The sequence below is a fragment of the Folsomia candida genome, unplaced genomic scaffold, assembly GCF_002217175.1.
Source record: "Folsomia candida strain VU population unplaced genomic scaffold, ASM221717v1 Fcan01_Sc020, whole genome shotgun sequence".
In the NCBI taxonomy this organism is placed as follows: domain Eukaryota; kingdom Metazoa; phylum Arthropoda; class Collembola; order Entomobryomorpha; family Isotomidae; genus Folsomia; species Folsomia candida.
The window spans coordinates 2,547,199-2,575,190 of record NW_019091212.1 but is presented as its reverse complement, the minus strand read 5'-3'; the positions used below and the strand labels follow the sequence as shown (position 1 = coordinate 2,575,190).

The 27,992-nt window shown below is 41.9% G+C and overlaps 1 protein-coding gene across 1 annotated transcript; it reads right to left on the bottom strand.

Moving 5' to 3' along the window:
* Positions 1 to 42: 42 nt before the first annotated feature.
* LOC118438376 lies at positions 43 to 27,992 on the bottom strand. The gene is made up of 6 exons (XM_035858450.1): positions 27,513 to 27,992; positions 27,138 to 27,456; positions 13,550 to 13,739; positions 2,480 to 2,956; positions 2,137 to 2,390; positions 43 to 2,054 (listed from the first exon to the last, which is right to left on the bottom strand). Exons 2-6 carry the CDS (start codon positions 27,247 to 27,249, stop codon positions 781 to 783), a joined length of 2,307 nt encoding a protein of 768 aa, XP_035714343.1. The 5' UTR covers positions 27,250 to 27,456; positions 27,513 to 27,992; the 3' UTR covers positions 43 to 780.

The following is a 27,992-nucleotide window of genomic DNA, read 5'->3' as shown; positions in this document are numbered from 1 at the left end:
GAACGAAGGCTGCATAAATTGATGTGTTTGGATTGGTTTAACTTTTATCCTACTTTGTTATGTTAAATTTTTATATATTTTTTGAAACTTTAATTTTATCAGTACAGTCAGATTCATCCGAAATACATAGTCTGTTTCAATCCTACTATATATTTATACCTTACCATTACATGCACATTATGCTATCTACCTCTTATAAATATTTGTGTTGAAGTACAACTTCTTCAACGGATAAAAGAATTTGTGTTAAAGTTTAAATCCATTTAGGTATCAATAAATTGGTGGTAGTTACATGTCAGGTCTCAGCTCTCCTTATTATTTTTTTCTGGTTGATTGGCATTCTGTTGGGTGACCGCCTTAAATATTTAGTAATAAATAGCTTTATAATAAATTTGTATCTTATGTACATACTTTTTGATGTAAATATGTAAGTAATAACTAGTTCACAGATTTTATCATCATTTCGCCGAAATTGGTTGGTTAACTGGAGATCACAAATCGAGATCACGCGTTTAATAATCAGTACGAGAGTATGTTTTAGCACGGATATTTAGGTACAAAGTATATAGATGTCAGGTATACAAATGTCTATTTAGGTGTGTGATTTATATTTGTAGGTAATACACTATGATAAAAATACTAAACATTTAACTAATTGACTAGCCGCCTAGTTAACTAGCGGACAAGATATCAATAAGTATGAGTGATTGGGTGGCTCAATAATTTGGCAAATATTTTAACTTTTTAATACCCATTGCCTGCTTATTTTTCCACTTTCTCTTAAATCGTCGTTTGGAGGACGCCACCGTTCTGATGATGGTTGTGGTGATGGTGGTGGTGATGATTGTTGTTGGGCTGATGGTCACACTCAGCGGTGTGCGTGGGAGTGAGGTGATTATGACTCGTGGTCAGTTGGCTGGGGGAGGAATGTTGGCGATGGGGGAGGTAGGGCGAATTCGTGGCGGACACCTTGGCAGAAGCGACCACCACTCCGCTGTCGTTCGTCTTGTGGGACGCATCACTAAAATTGGAGTCTTGTCGGAGGTAGTGTTTTTGGAGGGGGAGCGGTGTACATCCGCTTCCCCCAGATAAGCTGCTACTCCCACCAGTCACGCATCCATTGCCGCATCGCATCCCTTCCATCGTCATTCCGTTTCGACTTTCTTTTCCTCGGCTGTTGAGGAGTCCACTCTCTGCAGAAGCGCTTAGAGAGTTATCCTCGGCGCAAATCATGAGGACTGAGTCGTTCGAGAGGATGCTACAGATCGAGTCTTGACGAACAAATTTCTTGCTGAGTGCTGGGGTTAGTTCGGTCGGTGCACCGTAAACGGGGCGGTGGACGCAGGATTTTTGGCGGATAAGATTCGGTGGGAACTTGACGCGAGGTTGGGTCTGTTCTGGAACGGTCATGGAGCGGAGAAAGGGAGGTTTAAATGTCATCATGGTCATGGCGGTGGAATTTGAGGAGCAAATGGGAGAGTGAGTGGCCATGGTGAATGTGGAATTGAGAGAGCTCTGTGGCGTCAGTGATTTCAGGGAGGATCGTTTCGGGCTTTTTCCAATGCAGGGAGTGAATTTTGGTGTGTAGTCCAAGTCTGCAGCCGTGGGAGAAGCAACCAGGTCGTTTCCTCCGGCGGAGGGGGTGGAGTCGGATCGATCTCGACTATTGTTGTGGAGGAGTTGGTGAGCTCGCTTTTCTGAAGCGGCCGTGTCCTCCTTGCGACGACGCTTCTCTCGGAAGAATCGACAGAGGAGCTTGGATACCTCTTTGCATGCCATTTTATTCCGAAACACGTAGATGAATGGGTTCAAGAGGCAGGAGAGAAGGATGCCGAAAACGCCAAAGAATTTGGGCCAGTTTGTCCCCCCGAGGAGGACAGCAGGTTGTTGGTTAAGCATCATTGAGGAAGTGTTGGATGCATTTCCACCCCCTCGTCCACCAGACAAAAAGACCAAATCCCCTAATTGACCCTGTACCACGTCAATCTCGCTGATTAGCATGAATGCGCAATGGGGCGTCCAGCAGACCAGGAATGACGCGAGGACAAGCATGGCTGTAAATTTTGTCAATATTTCAATTTATGGAAAATGCATTTTAAACTCAAAATTTAATTTTGCTATGCACAAAACACAAACCTGTTTTTATGGCGCGACCTTCTTCTCTGAACAGAAGTGAGGATGAGCTGCCATTGCTTGATCGTCGCCTCTGCTTCTTCACAGCCGCAGGGACAATTTGACCGATGGAGGTAGTGTTAGTGCCCCCAGATCCAGGTGGAGCTCCAGCACTCCCCACCATCCCCTTGGTGAAGGGGTTGATGTAGTGGGTGAGGAAATCTATGCCTTGCGGTGGAATGACGCTGGTAGAACCGTCCATAACAGTGAGCAGGTCCCTGTGTCAACACAGTAATGGGTTCAGAATCAGGTTCAATTGCCAAAATATTAGCATAAACCAAAGTGCACTGTCTCCCTGATTTCTTACCCTGAGATGCTGTGCTTCCGGGTCCTCTCGCTATTTCGGTGGGCTGCATTGTACATGCGGAGATACAGCCAGCAAAGTCCAACGAACGGAAAGAGGTAGCCGAGGGCGAGTTGGAGGACGATAAAGAGGACGTGAAGACTCTGGTGGAGCTCGGTGTTTCTGGGGAGGCTGCAAATCAGAACGTACGGGAGGGCGAGTAACGCCCCGGCCAACCAGGCAGCCACGATCATGAGCTGGCTACGACTTCGAGTGATGGTCATTGAGTAGTGGAGTGGACTTGTGACGGCGTAAAAACGGTCCGTCGCGATTAGGAAGGTCGAGAAGATGGCGGCGAATATCACGGAGGATCCGATCATCGAAATGACCTCGGTCAGACATGGGAAGGTCAGATAGGTGTTCAGAATCCCTTCGAACAGCATCAGCGGAGCAATTATGCTGGAAATCAGGATGTTGGCAGTCACCAGGCTCAGCACGAATCTGAAAAAGAGTCAAGGGGGAAAATTGAGAATCGCATCTAAAATTGGGCCAGATGCACGGGATTATTTCCAGTAATGCTCGGGAAAGTGAAAGTTTATTAGCTATAGTGCTCTCATGATGAGACATTTGTTTGGGTATCACACATACATATGTATCCTGTCGCGGTTTGGTTGTTCGTTGGCTGGGTAAATACTTGCATGTATCATTATAATTCCTTGAATACACGAGTTCACTCGTAAATTATAAAGTACGCCAAATGTGCTTAAGCGAAGGCAACATCTATTGTCCGAAAGTCGACTAGTGAATATTTTATCCCCACTTTAGTTCGGGCATGAGCCTTCTGAATATTTTATAAAGGTCGATTTCCCTGTTTTCCCCGCAGGACGGACAACTGCAGGCAAGAGTTGGTTGTGAAGGAATGCACATCCGTAGCGAGAGAGAAAGTAACAGGATCATAAATACACTCAATGATGACGAACAACAAAGTTTCATGACATGGCCGACATCAAATGCAAGGAATGATACACATTTCTATTTTCGTCATATTTTCCCCAATGTCTTTTTCTACATCAATCTGGCTCCGTTTCAATATTAATGATGCTACATTTATGTAACCCACTCCACGTGACCCTTATGCTTGACCAACATATATAAATTCGATTTATGGAGCAATTCCCAATTTTCCAGAAACTTTACTATTCGGAAAAAGCCGTTAAATAGGAATCCGCCAGATGTACTTCGTACTTATGCATTCAGTCCAAGTTGCATAAAGAGGTTATTGTTTCACGGTAACAACTTCTCCGTTTACCGACTTTTTTTTGTACTCCACGAGTTATGTATCACATCGTATGCGTTCTTATAACAGGACACTGCACTGCACCACCAACAGCTTTTTTTATAACCCTGGCAGTGCAAGTTCATGGCTTCGTGGCGATTGTTGTACCCCTTTTCTCATTAAGTATTGTGAAAAGAAATCAATTTCTTCAACCCACCATTATTTTTCCACCTGTTTTGTTATTTAACCTTGTTTGAGGTTCAAGATGCCTGGATACGTTTCCCATTTTCAATTTCATCAGCTTCACGGGGGACCAATTAGTGGACTCCACAAAGCTGTGGTTTCAGTCCATCCACGTCCGTGCTTTGTATGATACAAATTGTATCTAGCTTGATAATGAACTTGTTCTTCTCACCAAATGAGCAATTCTCTTGCACTTCTTTAATACCGCAACGTGTTATTTGTTTCTTTTTATACTATTCTCAGTGGCGTCTTCATTTTGTTTGTTTCATTAAATGAGCCTCTTCATCCCTTATTATTGTGCTGGTCTGACACGTTTTCTTTGAGCAACTTAAACGAAATCCTCTCGAATCGAATCATAAGGCAACAAGAGAGGCTTCCAATTTTACCCGTATCGATTTCATTAAATTGCTTTCACCTTGAAATCTATCCGTACATCTATTTTCAGCCGATAGAGACAAGATGGTTCTGTTTTATAATTATATCACTTCATCCATCCACCCAGCCAAAAGTCGGCCGCCATGACATTGACAGAGGAAAGCGATCAAAATTAATTCAGCATCACGAACCACAACCAACCAACCAACGAGCGAGACAATAGCACACAATAAGTTATAGAAAACTGATGGGTGAAACTTTTGGTGAAAAGCAATGAATAAAAAGATGAAGATGATGCCGTCCTTCGCCCTGACCATCCTGACCTATCGTCTCTCCACCATCCGCAACCACCCGTTACGAACGACACTAACTTGTATCCATACATAACAAGTTTGCCAACATCATCGTGACACCGCATGCACATCTGTATGATTATTATTATGCTGACGTAGATGTCCATCCACGGTTCTGCAGAACTGGTAAGAACAATCAAAAGTAACTTTTATTTGTTGGAAAGTTGGCCGAGTTGAGTCTGGTGTCGGCCGGGCATGACAAATAATCCAACAAGCAACAACCCCCCAGTGACCTTCAAGAAAGGCATTCGCTTATCGCTTGAGGGATGACACATGACAACTTTATGTACGACAAAGTTAGAGACGGAGAGACGAAGCCCATCGGGAAATTTGATACACTGTGAGTAGGCTGAAGACAAGACAGAGAAAAGATGCTACATGCGAAATGAAGGCACAATTAGTAAATATAAATACACCAAGCAGTTCAAAAATAGATCGCGTATTTGTTGTATTAACTAACGATACCGTAAAACGAAAATAATTACAAGTTGTGTCCATCCTAGACTCAACTATTCAGCTGCTGGGTAAATTTTCTGTCGAAAATTCGACAATGTTTCTCCAACTTATTCCAGTAAGTTCTGCAGAACGCAGTTTTATTTAAATTAGTGTATGTAGTTATGCATCTACGCGATACAAAGTACATATGCAGAGCCGAGGAGGAGATACTTTTCTACCCACGGATGCACCTGTTTCTCTCTCGCTCTCCAGATCTTTAAACCAGAGTCAAGATCCACTCACGGCGCAGTTAGTGAAAGTTGTGTGCAGTGAGCAAATAGTAGACTCCGGCACGACATGAAACACGAGGCCCCCACAATATTCTCGAGAACGACGGAGCGACAGGACTTTGCCCGTGGCTCATTACTTACTATTATGAAACGGAGACATCGTCATCATCACCTATGTGCTGCATACTTTCTCTTTGTCGGCTCAATTATAATTCAATGATTTGGGCAATAACCCCGATAACATTGGGCGCAGAAGGACGACTCAGAATAGCACTGCATAGTCATTGCATTTAGATTATGGCATGAGTAATCTATGCGCTAAATAAATATATGACACACCAACCTGCCTACGTAGCGTCGTATCGGAGGAGGTGATTATTACGTCCTAAGTATAGATTGCATTACGGAGTGAGGTGACTAACTAGAACGGCTATGTGCAGTCATTACTACGGCCCAAATTGGATTTACTGTCTCGAAAGTGGGTTTCTCAGTTTGGTAGCGCTTTCTCCCGTTTTAAATTGACAATGAAGACGGTGTAGGCCGACGAATGAGGATTTATTCTTACTCTTCTTTTTTATTTACTCACTCGTCCATACATTTTCCTTGTAAAGTAGCTTCGAAAGAAGTTTAATTGCACAAGTTTTCGGATTCTGAGAATAACTAACGTGGGTTTGAGTTTGTTGGTCTTTGTGCAGGTTCGACTAAAGTGAACGCGACTCATGAGACAAGGGATGGACAGATGATACGACAGCACTCACTGCATTATCATAGAGAAAGATGGAGAAGAAAGAGTTTTGTCATGTCAGCCCAAACTCAACAGGGGCTGAGGGACGGAGAAGTACAAAGTCCTCGGTGGAGTTTTGGTGGTATTGGTGGTGTTTACTTTGACAGGTGCCACTACGTACTGCCAGCAGGTATGCCACATCCTATAGTCATATTCAGAGGAGCGGTTTCACGGGGAAAGCAAAGCTCCTTGACATGCTCCTAGTCGTGTAAGTAAATGCCTTCCTGGGTGGATGGATTGATGGACAGACTTGCATGTCTCACCACGGACTTTGGACCGTAATGACCACACTACTACGAACTAAATTCTTTACTCTTCTTCCACTCTGCTGGACCGGATGGATGCGCGGAGAGAGATCTTTGCCGTGTACGAACTCGGAGAATAAGTGTTGGAAAAAGTTTATTATTTCATTAGGCGACCGTGAACGTACATGAAACGTACATACGTACCGCATTATTATTCGTCTGCAAACTTCGCCTCTGTCTTAGCTACCAATTAGGCTAGGAAATGTCAACTAATGGTCTTCCCAGTCCATTGTACTTAACTGGGCAAACTTTTCTCTCCAAGTTTCCATACGATGGGAAGAATTAAGGTTTAAGTTGGGATGCGGATGTGTATGAGTAAGCATTTATAATGCATCTCTACGTACCCACTGTATCCAATTATCTTACCGTTCTTTTAGGTTGGAAATGAGCATATATTCTGCATAAGCTGCTCTTTAAAGTAATGAATCTAAATCGATAATGCCATTCTTTCCAAAATTATCAAATTTTCTCCACAACATTTTCGAATTGAATTAGTTTCTATTCAATTTCTAAATACAAAAACGACGTTTCCACGAGTTTTTATTTCAATTGGAAATTCTACTTTGAAGTCGACTACTTTGACCCTGCATGCAACCCAACGGATCTCTTATTGGGATCCCATTCCATTGTTGAAATGCAGTTAGACATTCCGCATTGTGTTTTGTAAATGTGCTTTGTCCACGGGAAATTGGTACGAGATTGGAAGAAGGACTCGCTAGAACGTTCTCCAACTCTCTTCCCATTCTCATCAGTTCTGTATTACAAACAACGAAATTCTTTTGATCTCTCTTTCAGATTTTGGGAAAATCTGCCAGAAATAATAATACATTCAACCTTCTCATCATGGAAGAAGAATCGTTTAACTCTTTTTTCTCGTTGTGATTGGAGAGGACCAAGTAATGCCAACGGTATTTGGAGCAGAAGCACATAAGTACGCAAATTTAAGAAATGAGGTTAAATATGTGGCACCAACCAACCAACCTGACAAGGATACGTAATTATGTGCTACTTGTACTCTTAAATTAAACGAACATGTAGTTAAAATGGTCGATGCCCACTCATATTGATTTATAAGACGTGGAAAATTATTACTTACGACCTCAGAAATTTGAAACGCAAGGATTTCTCATGGAACTCAACCCACTCAGTTTTGATATTAATAAAGGGTAAAAATGGAAACCCAATTTATTTTACTGGAAAATGTTTTTAAAAACTAATCATTTTTCACAGATAACGGGAACGTCTCCTGTTTCTCGTTCTCTTTGTTATCCTAGTTTCTTCTGGTGCATATAGTTCCGTTCTCTCATGCGAATTCTTATCTCGCTTTTCTTGATTATTCGCTCATGGTGTCAAGAATTGTTTATCAGATCATGTCGTAGGGATAATGAACTTGAGGAAAATGCGCTATTTTCAAGGTTATTTTTCTCATTCCCCGTCCTCCGGCCTTTTAGTGGTATCATATCACCAGCTGAAAATATCCCTGCTGCCAGTTGTCATTAATAAAAGACAAACATTTTCCCATTTTTTTCTAACTCGCCTTTGTCAAAGTCAACCATTGTCACATGAATGGTATCAATCAGGTTGATGTTTTGAGGTGCAAGTAGGCAGTTCATACTTGTTAAGTGTGCATTGAACTCTGAGCTGCCACACTATTATCGTCACTATGCGACTAAATTACCGCCGTAATCAAGTCAACAAGAGAAAGTGACACGGTTGGTTGACATGAGCTCATCAGCCTGTAACAGACGTTGCGAAATCCAGCACCATGGTCAATTTTTGGTGGAAAGTGAACATCTTGTCGGAGTGGAGGGGTCCTCGTAATGATAATAATGATGCAGTATAGGTTATTCTCCTCATTACAATAATATGGCGAGCATAAGTATAATCAGGTATCATGTCTTTGTGTATGCACAACCCCAACAGTGAATCAATTGAATTGTCGTCGCCAGTATGTTCTTCCATTCTCTTTGAATGAAATGAATTGGCATTTCATTAATATCTATGCAAACATGGCACTAATTTTAATACGGTCGAAATAATAATCGGAAAAGGGATTGTTCACCGATGTGCGATACAATAATGGTCGGCGGTAAATGCTCTTCGACGCGATCGGAATTCAATGCCAAATTTGTATTTCCTCCAGTCATAATTATACTGCTATCGGGATGATTTGCTTGACGAGGGGAAATTGTATTGATTAATTCTCTCTCGGCAGAATAGGAGGACGAGGAGGACGGGATGGTTATAATAATACGAATTAAAGTGGGCGAAATTTAAAGTTTTCAAAAAAATTGAAAATAATTTTAGCGCAAGGATGAACATGCAAATGTTTAATTCCAGTTATTGTGGAGAAAACTTGGAAATAATGATTCGTCGAAAGGGTAAACCTGCGTGCAATGTGAAATACGATTTTACTTATTTCATGCCAAACTTCAAACAAACAAACCCAACGCAACAAAATTCGGTTTGGTTTACTGATTTGAATCTGGACCCATTTTACAGGAGGAATACATATACCTTCATTCCTCAAAAGTGGAACGCTACCGTGGTTGAACTCTCAAAAGTGGGGCAGACTTGTTCTCAAAATTGGCATGTTTTTGCATGGATGGGAAACAGGTTGCGATAAAGATTCATAAGTTTTCGTAAATGGCATGATTGGCAGACACAACTTTTATCCCGTTATTGCTGCAGAGGTTGAAAACAACTTGAAGGACACAATGGACGATGATTTGGAACCCGTCGTAATGAAGGCGGTGCCACAGCCATGTTTTCCAATTGTGTCGAGTGAGTGACACATATGGAGAGGAAGAGGAGGCCGTGAAGAAGGAGTCGCAATTTGGAGAAAGTTGTTGTGAAAGTGGGTCATTGGCATTTGTTCGGGATGGACGATGGATGGACAGCGCTTCACAATTGAGTCAGCCAAACCATGAATACTCAACCAAACTAACCAATGCGTGCACTAGATGCTCAAATCATCGAGCAATGCAATTGACATTTATTTTTCCTGCATGCAAAAATCATGAAACTTGAACTCTTTTACATATAACCGAAAAGGTTGAAATGCATGGATTTAAGTATAAGCAAAATCGACCACCATGCCAAATTCACCATGACACTGCTTCCTCCTACCTCTGCCAGACATCGTGGAATCTAATCCCAATGCAGGTGGGCGGAGAAGGAAGGTTATCCATGCACAACCAACTTTGCCAATTACTACGTCCATACTGCCTGAAAACGAAGGAACGCGTGATTCAACATGCCATCTGGTTGGTTGATGATCGTAGAAAAACAAAATCTTCTTCACTTTCTCGGAAAGCAGGAACCGTTGTGTAAGATAAAGTTCAATTCCAGCGAGGAAGCTTACGCTAATTAGAATTAAGCGGACAGAGGGATTAGGCAAAGTAAAATCTGCTCGCTTTTTGGTCGAGAGTTACACGGAAGTCGAAAAATGAAACTTAACCAATGTACGTACGTGCATGTCATATCGTACGTTCGGTCGTATCGCACGAGGCTGTGGTGAGACGCTAAACCATTAGCCCCGCAACCAGTAGCTCCGTGTGGAAGCAACCACTTTGTCAACTTTATTGAAAGTTGAGAGCATCTCGTTATATCGTCTCCCGTTCCCGGCCATCCACTCAATTGTGTTGATGCATTGCAAATAAATTGCAAATTGCAAGTTTTTCGCACTCGCATACAAGCTAGTCTCGTATGTATCGCTCATGTCTCATTCATCCTCAGCCTCCCTGCTTTTGAACACGTTTTTATCGATAAGGATGCGCAATATTGAATAATGGAGGACGCCGTCATGGTCGGTCTTCGACTAAAATAAAGTCTGAAGGACGAACCCTAATTGAAATATGTATGTCAATATATTCCCTCCGCTGTTTTAAGCCGGTGATCTTTCCTCAATCCTCAATCTTAATTAAACGAGAGATTAATCCAAAGTGTTGAGGTTTGCCTTCAGTCTCGTCTACTGTTCAAGTCAGGAGAGACGAGACTTTGCGAAATGTCAGCTTTGTCCGTGTTGCGCAACAGGTACATAAGAAATTGGATATGACGACGAGCGGAAGACGTTGTGTACACACCCTCCATCACGCATACAACAACGGTCGTACCGCAAATATTGGCAGTTATCAGACGAATCTAGGTATATTTTACGTCGGAAAAGCTGGTTGACAGCTTATTTGGTTGTGATAAAGTCTCAAGTAGGTCGCTCAGCATACATAGCGAGGCTTCCTCCTGATTCCGTAGTCAGCAATTTCGCATGCCTCAGTCCCTCTCACCACATCTTGTTGACGGAAGGAATCGTCATTTCGTTTCGCAGTGAAATATGGCAAAAACTAAGTTATATGGAACTCCATCACCCCACAAATGAAGGTCATCTCCATTTTAAGCATACCGTGTCTCTCTCTCTTTGGTTGAGACGACGACTTTTGAATTATGTATACAAGAGAACGAGGCAGTAATCCTATTTCATTTTGTAGGTGGTTTCCTCTACAGAGCAACAGGTAAAGAAAGCTGCTCTTCATTAGAAGAGAGAGAGAGGGAACGAAGAATGGGAGAAATTTGAATAAGAAAAGCATCCCATAAAGATCAGGAGGGAATTATACTCTTCATTTTGTTTAGACGCCATGATCACACTCCTCGCCCAGAACTCGTTATGTCGACCACTGCTACATCTTCCCTCGTCCAATTATGAAAATTGAAGTGAAATTCGAAACTATACATTTTTGCCATGCTGCATGGGTTTCATCATCATCACAGTTATTTTAATTTCTGCGGGAAATACTTGGAAAATTAATTACTGTTTGGTTACACAAACAATATGACTCATATAATAAATATGAGTACTCAGAATTCTGTGAAATCTTATACCGCGTTCTTCACGATGAAATGGATACGTGGGCCGTGATACTTTTTCTTGTCGGATTATTATTTTAATTTTAAGTCTATATTTGTGTTTTCGAGGTGGGTTTGATAAGAACGGAGAGCTAGTAGTAGTAGAGAGTAGTTTTCGAAACGAGGGACTTTGTATAAACATTTCACGATACATGTAAACTTGCGGCGGGTGCGGTGGCTGTGTTCGTATGAATATGAGAGCAATGGGATTAATTTAATTAGCTCCCTCATTATAAAAGGACCGCATAACCACGGGCTGACAAGTAGTAGTGGTCGTAGTAGTTTGTGCTGCCGAAGCAGATTTCGCTCGGCATGTCAGAATTGAATTGGACATGTAGGATATTGAGTATCATTCCGACAAACAACGCCTGGCTTAGGACGAGAGAGACACTAATACCACAGACACAACCTGCCTGCCTGTTGTGATGACTTCCACTCACGCATATTTAAATATACGTGTATGTACGAGAAGGAATAAGAAACTAATTAAATTTAAATTTATACTGTGTACGTCTGTACACTTGTTCCCGGATATGGATCGAGTGAGGGTTTAAAATTTCATAGTGGATTCCACTCGAAAGTGGAGTGTGCTTCAAACGAAGGATGAGTATTTTTACCCAATGTTTGTTTGTCTTGCATTATTCAAATGTAAAGCCAGAGAGTTGAGTTGTACACGGTGACCTGAAAATACTCGTACATACCAAGCCAGACCTTATCTATCCTTCATAAGCTCGTATGAATATACATACTTGAACATACATACTTGAATAGCTTGAACTTGACCTTATCTGGGAAACAGACTTTAAATTTTACTTGTTCTCATCACTCCGCATGCAGACAACTTAATCAAGGCTTTACTTGTTTGATCTCATCCCTTTTTAAATATGAAAGGTAGCAAAATTATGATGAATTTTAATTCTGTATAATAATAGCATGTTTCACTGCTCAGACGAAGGAATACCTTAATTCTCAGGCTTGAAGTTTCTTTAAAAAATAATACTGCACAGAAAAACTTGAAATGCCACTGGTTAGAATAATATTCCCTCAAAACGCCCGAATCTCATGGAGTCGATATAGACAGACACGAATCTCCTGATCGATCTCCCTGTAAAGCTATCTTATTCCTCGTTATCAAAAGGTAGCAATTTCCAACTCTCGCAATTTTTTCTCAGGTAGAAAAATACAATATGGCGTGTAACTCAATCTATGCAAAAATGGATTCTCTCGCCTCCCGGGCTTACATGCAGCAGGATACTCAGAATTATTGAAAAACAAGGAGCGGACGTGCCTCATCTACATTTATTCTCTCTCAAGTCGATGATGAAGGATAGGAGGAGGCTGACGACCCACTTCACACGATTTAAATTCGAGTGATGATGTATTCCATTTTTATATTTTACATCTCAAAGGGAAACACCGAATTCCGACAGTGTTTCATTCGTCCCATTGCATTACCTCGAAATCGTATTATGGAACAAGAGAAAGAAACTCACTTTTTTACTTTTGATGGCTCAAGTCGTGCTCAGAATTCCAAATCGACTCTGTGCATTTGCAGGGATAAAAAATTGCAAGAAGGAAGTAGTTTCTCGCTTAAAAATTGGGACATATTTGACACAATTTTTCACTCATTAAAATAAACAACCTTGACTTTAGGAGAAAGCGTACAGACATAAGTTAAGATTTACTATTATCAGATGACATAATGCACATATTTGCACAGTGCGACCACAGTCAAGGTTTCTGTATACTGTTCACCTTTTGAAACTCGTACATATCTCTACCTGACATCGCATTAAGCCACATGCTTAAATAGTATGCCTACTTAGGTATACACAGGATTCACCAAAATCAGCAGGCAAACATTCCCCCTTAAACCCTTGCATGCCTCAAGAGTTGATTACTTTCACTTGTCGACGAGTATGTATTTTGGTGGAAAGCATAACATCGTGAGGTGAATATCAGACATGTAAACAGAGCCAGACAGCCCCCATTATTCTATTTAAGCCTGTAACTGCATGGATCCAGTGGAAAAGCAATCTTCCCATAGCCTTTGTGTACACGGGATTGTGTTATCAAATTTATTGTTGGGGAAGGCAGTACGAAAAATAGAGAAGGTTCTCCTCCTTCTTCTTACCTGTTGGACAAGGATCGTAGGGCTGGTCGACGGTTGAATACCCAAAAGACGAGAGAGTTGGCCATGGTTCCAAATACGCAGAAAATGATGAGGAGAATGGTTTGGACAATGATGACGATTGTCTGCTCCGACGAAGCGTCCATCCAGATTAACTCGCTTCCCGTTCCACCGTCCGTTCCGCTCCAACTTTCTATAAAAAAGAAAACAAATCATGAGTTGAGAATTACACAGATCGGAAGTTGTTAGATATTTGTGATCATTTTCCTTTCTCATGAGTTAATTCGGTCAGTAGGACTTGTAAATACAATGTTGTGACAAGAAGGATGTATTTAGTCGTGCGTTAATAAGAAGATCTACAAAAATTAGCCCTCCTGCTTTGCTACCTAATCGTAAATGCGAAACTTATCTTAGACGCGTTAATTCGTTATGCGGAAGGGAATTGAAATACTATTCAGAATACGGATTTGAATAATTTGTAACTTTTTTCCTTTGGAAAGAAGCTGATGTTTTTGTTATGTTATGTCCCGGAAGTAGTTAACTCATTAAAGAATGGTAGATAAAAAAAAACAGTAAATTTCTGACACTCGCGTTCTAATTCCTTCTGATTTAATCTAATCTCCAGTTCGTTTCAAAGTACAAGTAAACATTTTCCTGAGTAGGAAGTACGAAACTCTTTCTAATTTTGATAATCCTTCTTTCATTTTAATTGGGATATTTTACTGAGGCTGAACTCCAAAGAGCTGAACGTTTGTAATCTAGTTTTTACTACACATTTTGAGCACATCAGTGTGAAGTCTTTGAGGGCAAGTAAATAAAGTCGCAATCGTTCAAATTTTAAAATCCAGTCTCAGTAGTCTCAAAAGAAAACAACAATTTAAGTAAGTTATTCCCAACTTTATCTTCCTTGTTAAATCTCTGTGTTCAAATTTTTCAGCCAAATCATTAAAATTACGCCTTAAAGTAAGTCTAAATTCAACTCAATTTTACTCAAAGTATATAAATTTCACAAGTTGTCTGGTCCAAAACGTTTCCGTGTCATCATTAGTGACATAAATAGGACCACGACCAAGTGCAAAATATTTACGCTGACAGTTAATATTTTGTGAATTTTTAATTTTGAGATTAATCTACGTTAACATTAATTGAGACCATCCCTCCCAAAGAATAATATTGAATGGCACCGGATAAAAAGGTGTAGCGCGGAAAGTGTCAAGAGATGAACCTTCATGATTTTCAGTGTTAACACCATTTGAGGAGAAAGTGCAACTACTGATAATAAGTGGGACAGGCGGGCACAATGTCCATGAAAACTGCCGACTTTCTCAATCAAGCTCGGCAACCAGTCAGTGTGTAATAATTGAACGCTGCTGTTGAGTTAATCACAATCTCAGCTTTTCCAGGTCAGCGGAAAGAAAGTTGTTGCATTTGAAGGTGTCTAGCACTCGTATAGCCATCCATTCATCCACCCACAGTGGAGATTTACCTTTGACCTCTTTTCCTCACTTTCTGTGCCATTTTCCTCATCCTCATGCTGCGGAGGATATAAGTATGTAGTGACTAAATGAACGTGCCCTTGTCACTGGCCTAAATTCTTTGCACTTTATGTCCCCAATGACACTCCGTCGGATCAACACTTCTCTCAAATTACTGTATCGTTCTTCATACTGCGTTGGTCTTGTTATCGTAAGGAATTAGAGACAAAGTCTGCCGAGAAACAAAAACAATAACAAAAAACTCGATAGTCAGCGGTTAACGGGGATCATTCCTTTTTAAAAACTTGGTCCCCTAATTCGTGCTGCCTGCTTGGCGAGATATTAAATAGGTGACACAGGATCTGATTGATTGTGGAAAGAATTGATCCACTCGTGACTTACAACTACTCAAGGTTGTCTCCTCACCTAGAGTTTGAAGAAATGTGAGATCTAGCTGCAATCGTGGAAATGATACGACGCTATTTGTGACGACGGGGGAGAAGAAGAAGAAGCTCATCGCGTCTCATTTCCAACAATGGCTCATCAATCTTCAACCCTGCGACGTGTTAGATGATGATGGAGGAAAGTGTTCAGAAAAAAGTTGGAAAACAGTATTTGGACCATGCCCCACTTTCTTTTGATTCTTTCTGGTCCAAACTAGCTCGCTGGGTATTTGCGCTACCACCTATGTGATGAGGACCCCGGAGATGATTTCAATTTCCTCGGAATGCAAATTATTCTTCCACACTTATGGAAAATAGCAACACGGAAGAGACTGAGTGACACATCTTTGTCACAATTTTATGCTCTAACGCACCCATTTTCCCACCCACTGAAACAAATTCCTTCTTTGTCTCTCATTATTTCCGATCAATTTACCCCAGTAAATTTGCTCGCATTGCTTGTCAGAGTTTAATTTTGGCCTGCGATGAACATCTCTGTGACGTCTTCTACGTCTTTAATAACAGAGCCATCAACGCACCCAAGTTTGGGAGTGAAAGTGACGGCGATGATGTGAATGGAAGGAAGGATTACGAGAAGTAGTGCGTGCGTGTCGATTAAGCATGTTGTCACCGACCGGAAAAAAACATTGCTTTTTTCGCATAGTTATTCATGGTTGAACTGCTCCTCATCGTGTGGGTGGCATGGTGGTGGTCGTATTAAGGAAATAATAGAAAATCTGTGGTTTTCTAGTTAAGTTGGTCTGCTCTCTTCTCATTATTGGAGAGATATGTGTGCATGGTGTGTATATATGTAGTTATTTGGGCGATAATAACACGAGGCGCTGGTCCAATAAGAAATGGGTCTAGACACAAAAATGGGGGAAATCGTGTTGTCCCATACTTTCTGTTTGTTTCCCTGCAATGATAATTTCACAGAGTGACAAGAAAAATTTAATCTGTCACCGAATTTATAGGGGAAATACATGTCACGCCGTATCCTCGCCTGCCTGCCACCACGCTGGCTGACTGGCCTATATTTCGACGTGAATTATTTTGAATGCTTTCTCCAAAATGGGATCTATTCCTGTCATCGTCATCGTCTAACTGTGTGTGAGATGAGATTCTCCCAGCAAAGGAGGAGGCAGCCCCCTCTCATTCTTCTTGAGACGAATGATTGTGATTGTGTCCTCAATTTCGACTCGTGAAACGTACGCTTCGTTCTTTCATCACCATTACCACGTCATTATTGTTCTAATGAGAATGACAACTGCTCCTGCTGCCACTCCTTCTCGGCATGATTAGAGTCTGGCTAGACCGGATGCCACGGTAAACCAAATAATCTTCTACCTGTCCATCCATCCCGCCAAGAAATTCCAAAGTGGGTGGAACGCAAAACGTTCTCCGAACGACGGAATGGAATGAGCCAGAAACAGGATCCATCCACAACCGCCGGTGGGCAGGAAATGGAACCAATTCGATTATGAGGAAGAAAGTGGAGAACCAAGCTTTTTATTCTTAATGGAATAGAAGCCTATCAAATTCTGGAGCCTCTCACTCATTACTAACAACTTACGCTCTAATAAGGCGTCGAAATCGGGAGAGAGAAAAACAAAATCTGCAGCGGGGGCAGCAACAAGTAGACAACAACAGATGACTTTCTTGGTGCTTGTAAACCCTTCAATTTGGAATAAAGGGAGACGAATGATTGTGCCAATGAATTGATTACGACGATGAACGGACTCCACGGTCCCGTATCATCTTGCTGTAATCATTATGAGCATTATCCTCGCTTCGTATTTACGAGCTGCTGCTTGACGACGATGGCGACGACGACGATGATGACTATCGCCATCCAATGCAATGGTTACAAGAAGAAAGTAAATCCGATAGAGGAACGTTCTGCGACGCTCGACGCCGCTCCTGTGCTTGACAGTTTTTCCACCCTTTTTTATTCCTTTATTTGCGTATCATGTCGCCCGAAAATGAAGACAGAAATAGAGTTGATATATTATTTCGTGTTTGCTCAGAGTCGAAAGACTTTTGTGCATTGTATAAGTATCTCCAGATAAACATGACTATGATGATTATGCAGTGGAGGTGGTGGTGGTGGTGGTAGCGGCTGTAAAAAATACCCCATTAACCCGATTACAATTTCGCAGTTCAATTTCCCTACCGGGTAAAATACTTGTTTTGAAACCTAATTGGACGTTGCTATTGGAAAAGAGGCGAAATTGTTATTTTACTTAAATGAACTTTCTCCTTCCTCCCATTCCTCCGCCAACGCGGGGAAAATAATTGTGTGTGGGGAGATACTGCTTGTCAATTAAATCGAGGAGGGTTGTATGGTGCTCGGCAGTATAACTGGGTTGGGTGATGATTAATGGAAAAAATTGGGTGTGAATGAACCCTTAGTGGCCGCTGTCCAAGACGAAGTCAAGCCCAACTTTCCCCAGAGAGGCCCCAGCAGAAACCAAGCCACACTGACGTGTTCAAGGTGGGGGAAGACACGCAAACAGCTCTCCTGACATCCTGACGAGAGTAAATCTCGGCAGCATCTTTTGCAAATTACGTCGTGTCAGGAAATAAAATATGTGAGAGTAATGTCTGCAAAAACTAGGGACACAGATTTACAAAATGGTTTGGCAGATGAATAAAGTGCATACTTTCAAGTGAAAAAAAGCAGCAGAAAGTTCTGGATGCCCCCTCGTCAAGATCTTTCGGGATTATCACACATGAACTCATAAAGGAGCCACTACTACTGCACTTCCTTGAAGAAGGAGGAAGTTGATCTGACCGATATTCCACTCCCCTGCCCCACTCACGCATCACGTACTCTTATCCTCTTTCAGCGTTGAAACCACTCCGGCGGTGGTGGTGGGTTCGTGGCAAAGAGTTCTTTGGGAATTGGTATCCGGTGCACTGACTTCTTGTGTCGACGACGACGACGACAACTTACCTGTCTCCACGAGTATGGCTTTATCCTCAATGTGGGATAGCCCATTAGTGAAGAAAACAAGCCACGAGGGGGGTGTGTGGATGTCAAATCATCTTATCTGCGCCATCGAATACTAATACGACATCTTTTTATGCATCGTGAATGGCACCCGATTTCCTCAAAAATTTACATTTGAAACCCTTTTTCATGCACGGAAGTAAAGATAACATTCTTTTGAACCGAGATTACAGGGGTCGTTGACAGATCAATTCTGGGAATTAGTGAGATCGCGAATTATTGAAGATTTGTAGGATGGGAAACGAGATATGAAAAGTTTGAAAGGGAAAGTGAGATAAATGGAGGTGGCGTCTAGACACTGAGTAATAAGTTTATGCGGCCTCTATCCCTTCTCTTATTACAACATTGTCTCTCTGTGACCAATGGATTAGTTGGTTAAAAGTTGAGTGGGAACAGATTCGCTTGCGGTGGTTCGTACATACATAGAAGATTTGATATCTCACTCTCTCACTCGGTGGGTGAAAATACCTGGCGAGTGAGTGAGTGAGTGAGTGTAAGTTGCCCCTTCTGTAGGAATTTGTATGAGAAGAAATGCAATATTTGTGCTATTGACCCCACCACCACGCAGTCAGCTAGAAGAGTATAATGTGTCTTATCTTTTGTGGTGGTCTCTGGTGCTAAAAGGATCAGGAGTAGTGTGCAAGCGGATATGGCTTATTCATCCCATCCATCTATCCACTTTTTCCGTTGCCATGAGAACCTGAGAACAACGCGAGTCAAGCATTACGCAATCCAGGACAAAGGAAAGGTACAAGTAAATAGGTAATGGTGGAGTTGTATGTATGGTGGATTTTGTTCCTCCAGCTTGGTCGTCGTTATTATATCCGTACATGAAACGTTGATGTACAGCTTCTGGCTGTTTTTCTCTGATTGCTCTCCTCAAAAAGAGACAAAACGCTGTCGACATTGTCGTCGTATCGTATGCAATATATCGCCCAGATCGTTTTTCCTCTCCGTGTGTGCACTTCTTATTTGCAAATAATGTTCCCATGCTTGTTGCCCCTTCATTCTCATCAAACTCTTGGAGAGGAAGAATCAGACGGTTTTATTATTCCAAGTTTTCCCTTCCTTATTTCCTCCTCTTGTCCTGGTGTTAGATCAGCGTCGTACAGTTGTCTCACATATGAGATTTCGGGAAAGATCATCACGACGACGGGACAAGTTTGTTTGTGAGGAGAGAGATGAAGCTATTTGGAAATGAGGTAAGATCAGTGGGAATAGGAAGTCTTAAAAGTGGGGCCATCGCAATCAACCTCAGTTCAGTTGCAGGGCGAGTCTATATTACGCGGACGGAGATTGAGACACAACGTGAGACGTAATTTTGGCAACATAAAGATTTATTCTACTTCCTCTAGAAAACTTTCTCCTTGGTTCAATTCTTATTTTCTTCACTCTCATTTTACGGAGGAGAAGCTTTGCTGCAAGTCTTTATATAGGTTCGCTCGCTTTGTAATACAACCAACTGTTCACATGTAACACGATTAAAGTGTGAGGCTCTCCTCCTCCCTCGAATCGAATTAAGGAGAGGAGGCGTTCTGAGAATCTCTCAAGTCTGCTACGGGACGTCGGACGACGGGGTTGAGCTATCTTTTGCTCCTCGTGCTTTTGTTGCTTTTTATTTATCTTATTTGGAACAAAATTAGATTTCGACTTTTCCCTGGGAATGCATAATAATATTCAGCAAGTGGGCGAGTGAGTGAACATTCTGGAGCTGCGTAGATCCATGTTTGCCATGCAGGAAGGCTGGATGGCTCTTAATTCTTGGTGCATTATCACAAATTGAGCAGAGTAGACATGGTACATTTAAGTGATGCATAAAACAAACGAGGCAAGTTTTTAGAGAGGAAAATGAAGGAATTGATGAATAGCCTTTTCCTACGAGTGCAATTTACCCATTTGTTCAATTGCTCGCTTTTCCTCTCTCCTTTCTAACTCGCAAATACATAAGTAAAGAGCCAAGTTTTCCATCTTTTGCAAATGCTGTTGCATATTTCTTTATAGGTAAAACTTGCCTCATGTGAGAGAGGCTGCTCCAAATAAAATAAAATAAAATCATGAAACTACTCGATCTTTGCCGTCTTTCATACTCGAACTTTATCCAAGTCCTGCTCCTTCCTACCTGCTCCGTGCTGCACAAAAGGCCAGGAAATTAACTGCCTTTCACTTTCTATTCATGTTTGTGTCTCGACCCTGCCCATTTATTCGTCTTGAAGGATTTGCAGTTTTTCGGATCAAGTAAAATCGGGTGAATCAGAATGTGAGAGAGAAAGTGTAATTAATTCGTACAGATTCTCCTCCAAAAATTGCATGGTGTTTAGCTATCTCTATGAACATACACGACGTCTGATTGCATGTGGGCTGGTCGTTTCTGAAATTAGAATAAGGTTGCCCTTATTCCTTAGTGATTGAGGTGGACGAGTTATTACACTCATAAAAATGGACAGCACAAAGACAGTCTTAAACGAATCAAAGGAAAATTCCATAATAGAAATAGAACGCTAAATTACAACGGTTTGCTTGCACCAATTTTATTTTATTTCTTGTTTTCTCCAACCATCGCTGTACAACCACCACCGCCATGTGAAAATACCCATGAGAAGATGATAGCCAACTATGCCAAGCAGGCCACATCATGATTATTACGACTCTCTTGGTGGTACATCACCAGTCTCGAATTAGACCATATCCATACCACAAACTGGTATCAAGGACCCCATGCTTTCACCACCAGTAGAACTTCACCGCCTTTATAAAAATATACATATGTGCGAACACACTGCTGCTGATTCGGACCTAAATAGATTGAGAGGAGGAAGTGATGGCGGAAACGTGCTTCTTCCGACTCCTGCCCAACGATGCTCGGTCGGATTTCAAGGTAGCAGCGCGAGCAAGGTCGGACCTTTTGTTTTTTCATTATGGGAAGTGGAATGGATATTAGCGTGGTTTACGAGCCATCTCATAAAACCAGTAGGTCCACAAAGTCAGGTAGGTAGTGCAGAAGGAAACTGTTGCGTGATTTGGCCATCCATCGTCCATCGGGCTGAGTGACATACACACCACGAGTTTATGTTGCCAATCGAACGACAAGAATAGAAATACCCACAACCAACAGGAATGGGACAACAAACTCAAGTAGATATTTGTGCTCGGTTGATGGAAATTGGCAAAGGCAATTCACTTTGTGACATTATCGTCCCAATGTCACTGCCGTATTAGTTGCTTCTCTATTCTTCCCATAGTTGCCATCCAACAGATACACAAGTATTTACTTGAATACGGTCGATTAGTTCGTGATATGATGTACATGTTTACCCACTGGTTTGACAATTGGTGGTAATAAGTTCACTCTCATTCATGCCTGACTGCTGCCTTGCTTATTTATATTTGAGGAGTCTTGTTCACTATCGTATTTCAATCCTCGAGAGAAATCGAATTACGTGATGACCAGCAACCATAATGATATCCAGTACAAACCAGAGAGCAAATACGCTGATATGATTTTCCACCTCATTTATTCCCCACAATCCAATCGACATGGGAGAAAGTGCAGTCCACTTGTGGTTATCTCGCTTTGCCCCTCGACTGAGTGAGGTCATGGTGTTTGGAAGTAGCAAGTTGCACGAACGAGTCTCGTGGTAGGTAATGAATTTATGTAGCGAATGGGAATAGGAGGGGTTGATGATAGCGGAAGACGAGAAAGAATTGGAGGCATAAGGAAGCAAAGTCGTGTCATTTTAAGGAAAAAGCAGGACAACGGGGAGAACGGTGATGACGAGTCACTGCTTCCTGGTAATCCATGCATTTCATGTAACCCGAAGAAGTCCAAAGTCCCACGACATCCTTCTCCTTAATGTAAAACTTACACACAAGAAGACGACGAGGAGGCCAATAAATAGGTCACTTTTGCAACAGCATATCGCTTAAAGGAAAAGTTAGGAAACGGCGATTTAAGCCATCGACGACAAAAGGATGTCTTCAACTATCAGCGGCCTGTGCTACATCTCTCGTTTGAAAATCGAAGAAAAAGTTTAGCTGCGGAAAACAAGATTTGACAAGCATGACCTAGCAGTTCGTTCTCTCCCTCTCTCCTCACGATCAGATTACACGATCCGAGAGCGTGAAGTGGGCAAATGATCTTGCACGATAGACGCTCATCATCTCTCAACTTGTATACATGGATTTTTTGTAAACGTTTTTTTCTCCCCGTTTCGTGACGCCCCTTTTTCCTCCCTTGTAAAAAAACATGGAGCGTCGTAAGATGAGGTCAAGGCCGGTTCTCGTTTTTACTTAGAATTTAAAGGCTAGAAAGTAGCCTGAAATAAGACGCTTGTAGATAAACCTTGATCGTCAATAATCAATCACTTTTCCCTCACTCTGGACACATCCTGCCACTCAAAAAATGCCCTTATTCCACGCAAAGTCTTGTTTATGTGCCCACCAGCCAGCCAGTCAGACGAGACACTATGTCGCGGATTGTTCGTCTTCCGTAAATATTTGCGAGAAGGGTTATCTCTACATCCTCATTATTCCGGTGGCACATGGAGGAGGAGGAATATGCAAAAGGGGGTTAAATTAGTAAGTACTTCCGTCCATGGGTTCTCTAATTCTGAAATCAGTCCTGCTTTCTCCAGAATTCACGCTTCAGAGCCCGAACCGAATAGCGGGCCAAATGAGTGTGTTGTTCAGATTATTCACGCTCAACTGATATGAAAGACCTGGCCTGGTCGACCTGATCGCTCATTCTGCCTTCTGCGGCCCCGATTATATTTAGGATTTGAAACGAATGCAGATTATGATGATAAATAGATACATGGACGTCCGACCCGAAATGTCACCGCATTTTGGCGACGGCGGAAGAGGTCGTTCGCCTATACAAAACAGATGCTAATCTGCATAGTAATTACTCACAGCAAAGACGCACGATGATGCGATACCTACCTTCTCACATTGTTATTATCATTATTATTATCGTCGTCACCATCGCAGGTTGGTTTTTTGGCTGATGATGACATTTCTTTGAACAACAAGTCAATCAAATCAATTCGTTCTCGAGAAATGGGGGGTTTTTACACCACTAGCGCCTCCCTGTCTTCTATCTACTTGTATTATCTTTTGTACGTTACACAATTGTTATTTACCAGTTGAATGACCCGTGTGCACGCCCTATAATTAGTATTTTGTGATGAATTTGACCCAGTTTTAGCCCATGTTGCATTCTGAAGCTGACATTTAGCGGAGAGAATGGGGAAGCAGAAAGCTTTACGATGTATCCTCCTTTGTGCAATAACTTTACGCAACAGAGTATATGGCGAAGGAGCAGAATTTGGGTAATGCAGGTGGTAAGTAAGAGTCATTTGATGTTTACGATGATATTCACATCTCTGCGACACACTCTTCGCCCGTTCTTCTTCTTCTCGCGGAAGGAAGAAGCCAACAACGTCGTCAAGTTGTCTCATGGAGTGCACATGTCTGACAAATTTGCATAGACTACTAGAGTCTCAATAACATCCGTGAGTCGTGGTAGTATGGCATCCATCTGCATGTGTGGGTAGGAGGAAGGAAGGCGACACGGGTGCTCAAGTGGCAGGATATACATGATGGCAGCATCTTCCTTACAAACCTACACATGTATCCATCCGACAGCTCACTTTTACAACCATTTCCTCCTCTTCATCTTCGCATTCTCTTCCTGCTAAGCTCCCACACACGCGAAATAAAAGAAAACAATGGTCCGATACCCCCCGGAGAGAGAAAGAGATGCATTTTCACCCAGGAAAGTTCTGCCTCTCGACGTTCGCTTTTGTGACGGAGGAGGATCCGCACAACATGAAAAAGAACAAGTCAAAGTGACATTGACTCGCTAAATAAGTAATGAGAGACCTCTCGTATACACACTCCGCTCCTGGTTCGTGTAGTACTTTGCTCCAAACTACTTTGTAATTTAATGCAATCCAAGACGGAATATATTTCGGAGACGGAGACTCGAAAATTTAAAATGCAGAATCAATCACTGTCTAATTTGTGTACGGTCGTAGTTTTTCATTCCAGTTTTTTCTACAACTTAATTCTCGAGAAAAACAACGGGAGAAAAACACAATTTTTATCTGTCAATACATTTTAGCTAGCCACGACTAGACTTTGAATTATTTGTATGCTCGCTTAATCAATTAATCGGGTGCTTCCCACATAAATGGTTGTCATCATATCCACTCGCGAATCGTCTGGATTGAGTGTCTGTGGAGGTAGATGGGTAAAAAACTAGCGAAAACAGCAAAGTTCCTCTGCTCCCACACAGTGGGCAAATAAAAGTAAAGTGCGTGAAGACGAGGAAGGAACGGTGCGGTTAAACGACTCACGATTCACTCACTGCTATGCTGCCCAATCAATTCAAAGCCCACGTCTGTGTCCTATTGAACTACTGGCGATTAAATATTAAGAGATTGCACAAGCAAGTAAGCACTCGAGCAGGTCGTATCGTATTATTGATTGCAGGAGGGCCAACTCGTGGTGGTATTCAACAACCCCCACTTTTGTAATATTTATGCTCTTCAAATTTACTCTCGAAGCCCACTTTCACCACATCGACCTAACATAAAATAAGCTAACCTACAAGCCAAATTACGTACTCGGAAAGTACAATACGCTCTTCTTTAGGTGAGTTGCCCAACCAGAATGTGGATCCTATTCCACTGGCAAAGATGAGATTTTCTTACAACACCTTCATCTCCAGCTTACTCAACATTTCTGGCCGAGAAATCTTTTTCAGGGAAACGCTCCCAGCACAAGTTTACAAGTTGGGCACAACTTCTCAGAAAATTGTAAGCCCAGCAAGAGAAGAGAAATGTTCAAAAATGTGTGTAAAGAATTTGACAAAGTTGAGAAAGAACTGGACCCAAGGAGAAGTTTGGATGCTTGCTGCATGTCACTCTCTCAACTTGAGATTGCAGTGTAATAACTCTGTCAACTAAACGATGTATGTATGTATCGCGAATTGCATAATCTCATTACTATGCATGCACGAGTTATTGGTCAGACCTGGCTCGACACAAAGAAGAAAAAAAGTTGCTTATACAACAAACACAACTAAATAACCAAGGACAATAAACGTTTGCCTGCCATACATGTCAGAATGAAAGCACTTCCACTAACTCCTTTTGTCCTGCGAGATATGTAACTCGGTCAATTTCTCAGTTTGCTCAATAAATATTTAATAATGGAGGACTGCATGGAAATGGTAGTGAAAAAAAGTGGGTTGATAACAATGTGACCAATCCCACCTTTCACTCCGTGTGCAAAAGGAATCTGAGTATGTACGTAGTCGTCGTCTCTGTTTACATTTCATTACCCAAGAACCCCTCGTATTACTTGAAGGATTTAAATAATTTTAATTTCGGTTCATTATTCAACTCTTGGTCTAATGATGAATATTTGAGTACAAAGCAGCAGGATGTGAGTGGGTGGGTGCCGTGAAGTGGCCGAAGTTCTCTTCCTCTCAGGATTTTGAAAATTCAGAAATTAACAGAGATTTTTGGACTCAGACTTGGCACATTGTTCTGGCCCAGTTTCATGGTTAGAGTTTCTCTCTCCTGTCTCAAGGGATTTAGCAGATCGGAATTAGTAGGTAAAGTTCTAAATTGTGGGGAAAGTCATTGAAAGTTGCGACCATGTCGTCACCCACTGTGTGTGGTGAAGGTGGTGAAGGATTGGAAAAGCGGCTTGGTTGAGGGATTACCTATACAGCAGACCTAAATTAAATCCCGTACAGGCATGAATTCACACTATGTAAAAGTACATACTACTGCGCTCAACTAGAAGACACGTAATTCAACGGTAAAGTACAGTAAGATAAAATATCTTGGAATGGAATTCTATTGAAATTTGGCGATATTTTGAAGAATTTAGTTCACCGAGTCGTCCAACACCACCTGACTGAATGACTGACTGACTGACTAGCTTCATACAAGATGACAGACAAAAAGTCGGATAGGCATAATCTCCTCATGCACTTTCTCTGATTTATCACCAAGCAGGGAAAAGCCGGCTTGGCTGCTGGGACAAGGAGAAAAAGATTTCTTTTGAAAAGCGCTGGCTATAAGCTTTTGTGTAAAACACTGTAAATTTGGTTGTACGGAGTGGTTGATCTCGGAATGAGCTCTTATTTTCTGATTGCGTCGAGGCCTGCGAGGCATGTTGATATTGCGGCGGTGGTGGTGAACAACAAGTACAACTCAACAATCTTGCAAAGTAAACGAAGGAGAGAAAAGAAGGAAAAGAAAATATCTGTAATGGAGTCGAGATAAACTTGTTTCTGTTCAACAACAACAACCTCAACGAAATCAGTGCCTGCCTGCACGCGGGATGACAACAGAAGGACAAACAACCACTGAACCACGTCGCTTTCTTCATATCTTGCCCACCATGCAGTATGCATGCAGTTTTTTATTCCCTTGTACATACACATCATGACAAAAGTGAAATGACAGAGTTCAGAAATTATCTTTAGGGAAGGCAGAATTGTGGCTTTTTCATGGTACAACTTTCACAAAATTGGTCCTGTAAAAAGGAGTAAAATCATGGGCAGCGAGGAATGCCTTTGTGGAAAGCAAAGTCTTTGTTGCGCCGAAGGGAGGGAACAATGAGACAAAACTGAGCGTACGTACCTTTGGCATGGTCGTCGACTGTGGGAAGTGCTGTCTCCACGTCTAAATGGTTCTGGCGTGCGGAGAATTCCGTGTCCTCATGCAAATCTCGGGTGGTGAGTAAAGCTTCCATTGTTGAGTCTCTGCTTCCAGCTAGTCGAGAATATGTACAATGTGTATCTCGCTGTATAGTCTAACTGGTATAGTGCACCATTAAAGGAGCGTAAATTTGATCAGTGTCGTCCCCATGCCACAGCAGCCAAGGATAAATTATTCCAAGGGCAAGAGGGTGCATCCTTTGGGTGCGGAAAGGTCAGGTACACACCAGGAACGGCAGTATCTGTTCAGTAATTTAATAAGTACAGGTGTAGTTGTGACTCTGCAGATTCGACTTACTTGTCACCACAGTCTCATTTTTCCCACTTGGTCCAGAAAGATCACCGAGGTAGACGGAGTATGCAGATAGGTAGGTAAGTATCGTTCAGGTGAAGTAAGTAGTTGATCAGTAGAAGTGAATCAGATTGAGAGATGTCTTGCACCCCAACAAGTAGATGACGGGAGAAAAAGGGTGATATGCTAGCAATTGATGAAAGTAGTAGTAAACGGTTGGTTGTAGTGGTGGTGGCAATGTTGGAGAAAGTTGGTGGGTTGTGTGCAAGTGAGTAGCAGCAGCAGCGAAGTGAGTCCAGGAGAAGAGCAGGGCTTGGCTTTTACTGATATTTTCCTTACTGGAGAAAGCACCACTCGCAAACCAAACCCACGTTACTCCTGAAAACGTTATTTGCCATCCGGGTTTTGGAAAGTACGGGCAGTAGAAGCAGAAGCAGCAACTGGTTGATGACTCCCGTGTGCAGGATTCTCCTCTGTACTTTTCTC

Coding starts and splice junctions, on each gene's coding strand:
- LOC118438376 (XM_035858450.1), bottom strand. CDS start 27,249: ATGGAAGCTTTACTCACCACCCGAGATTTGCATGAGGACACGGAATTC. Junction 2,957..13,549: donor CTACGATCCTTGTCCAACAG/GTAAGAAGAAGG, acceptor ACTCTTTTTCAG/ATTCGTGCTGAGCCTGGTGA. Junction 2,055..2,136: donor AGGTCGCGCCATAAAAACAG/GTTTGTGTTTTG, acceptor CAAAATTTACAG/CCATGCTTGTCCTCGCGTCA.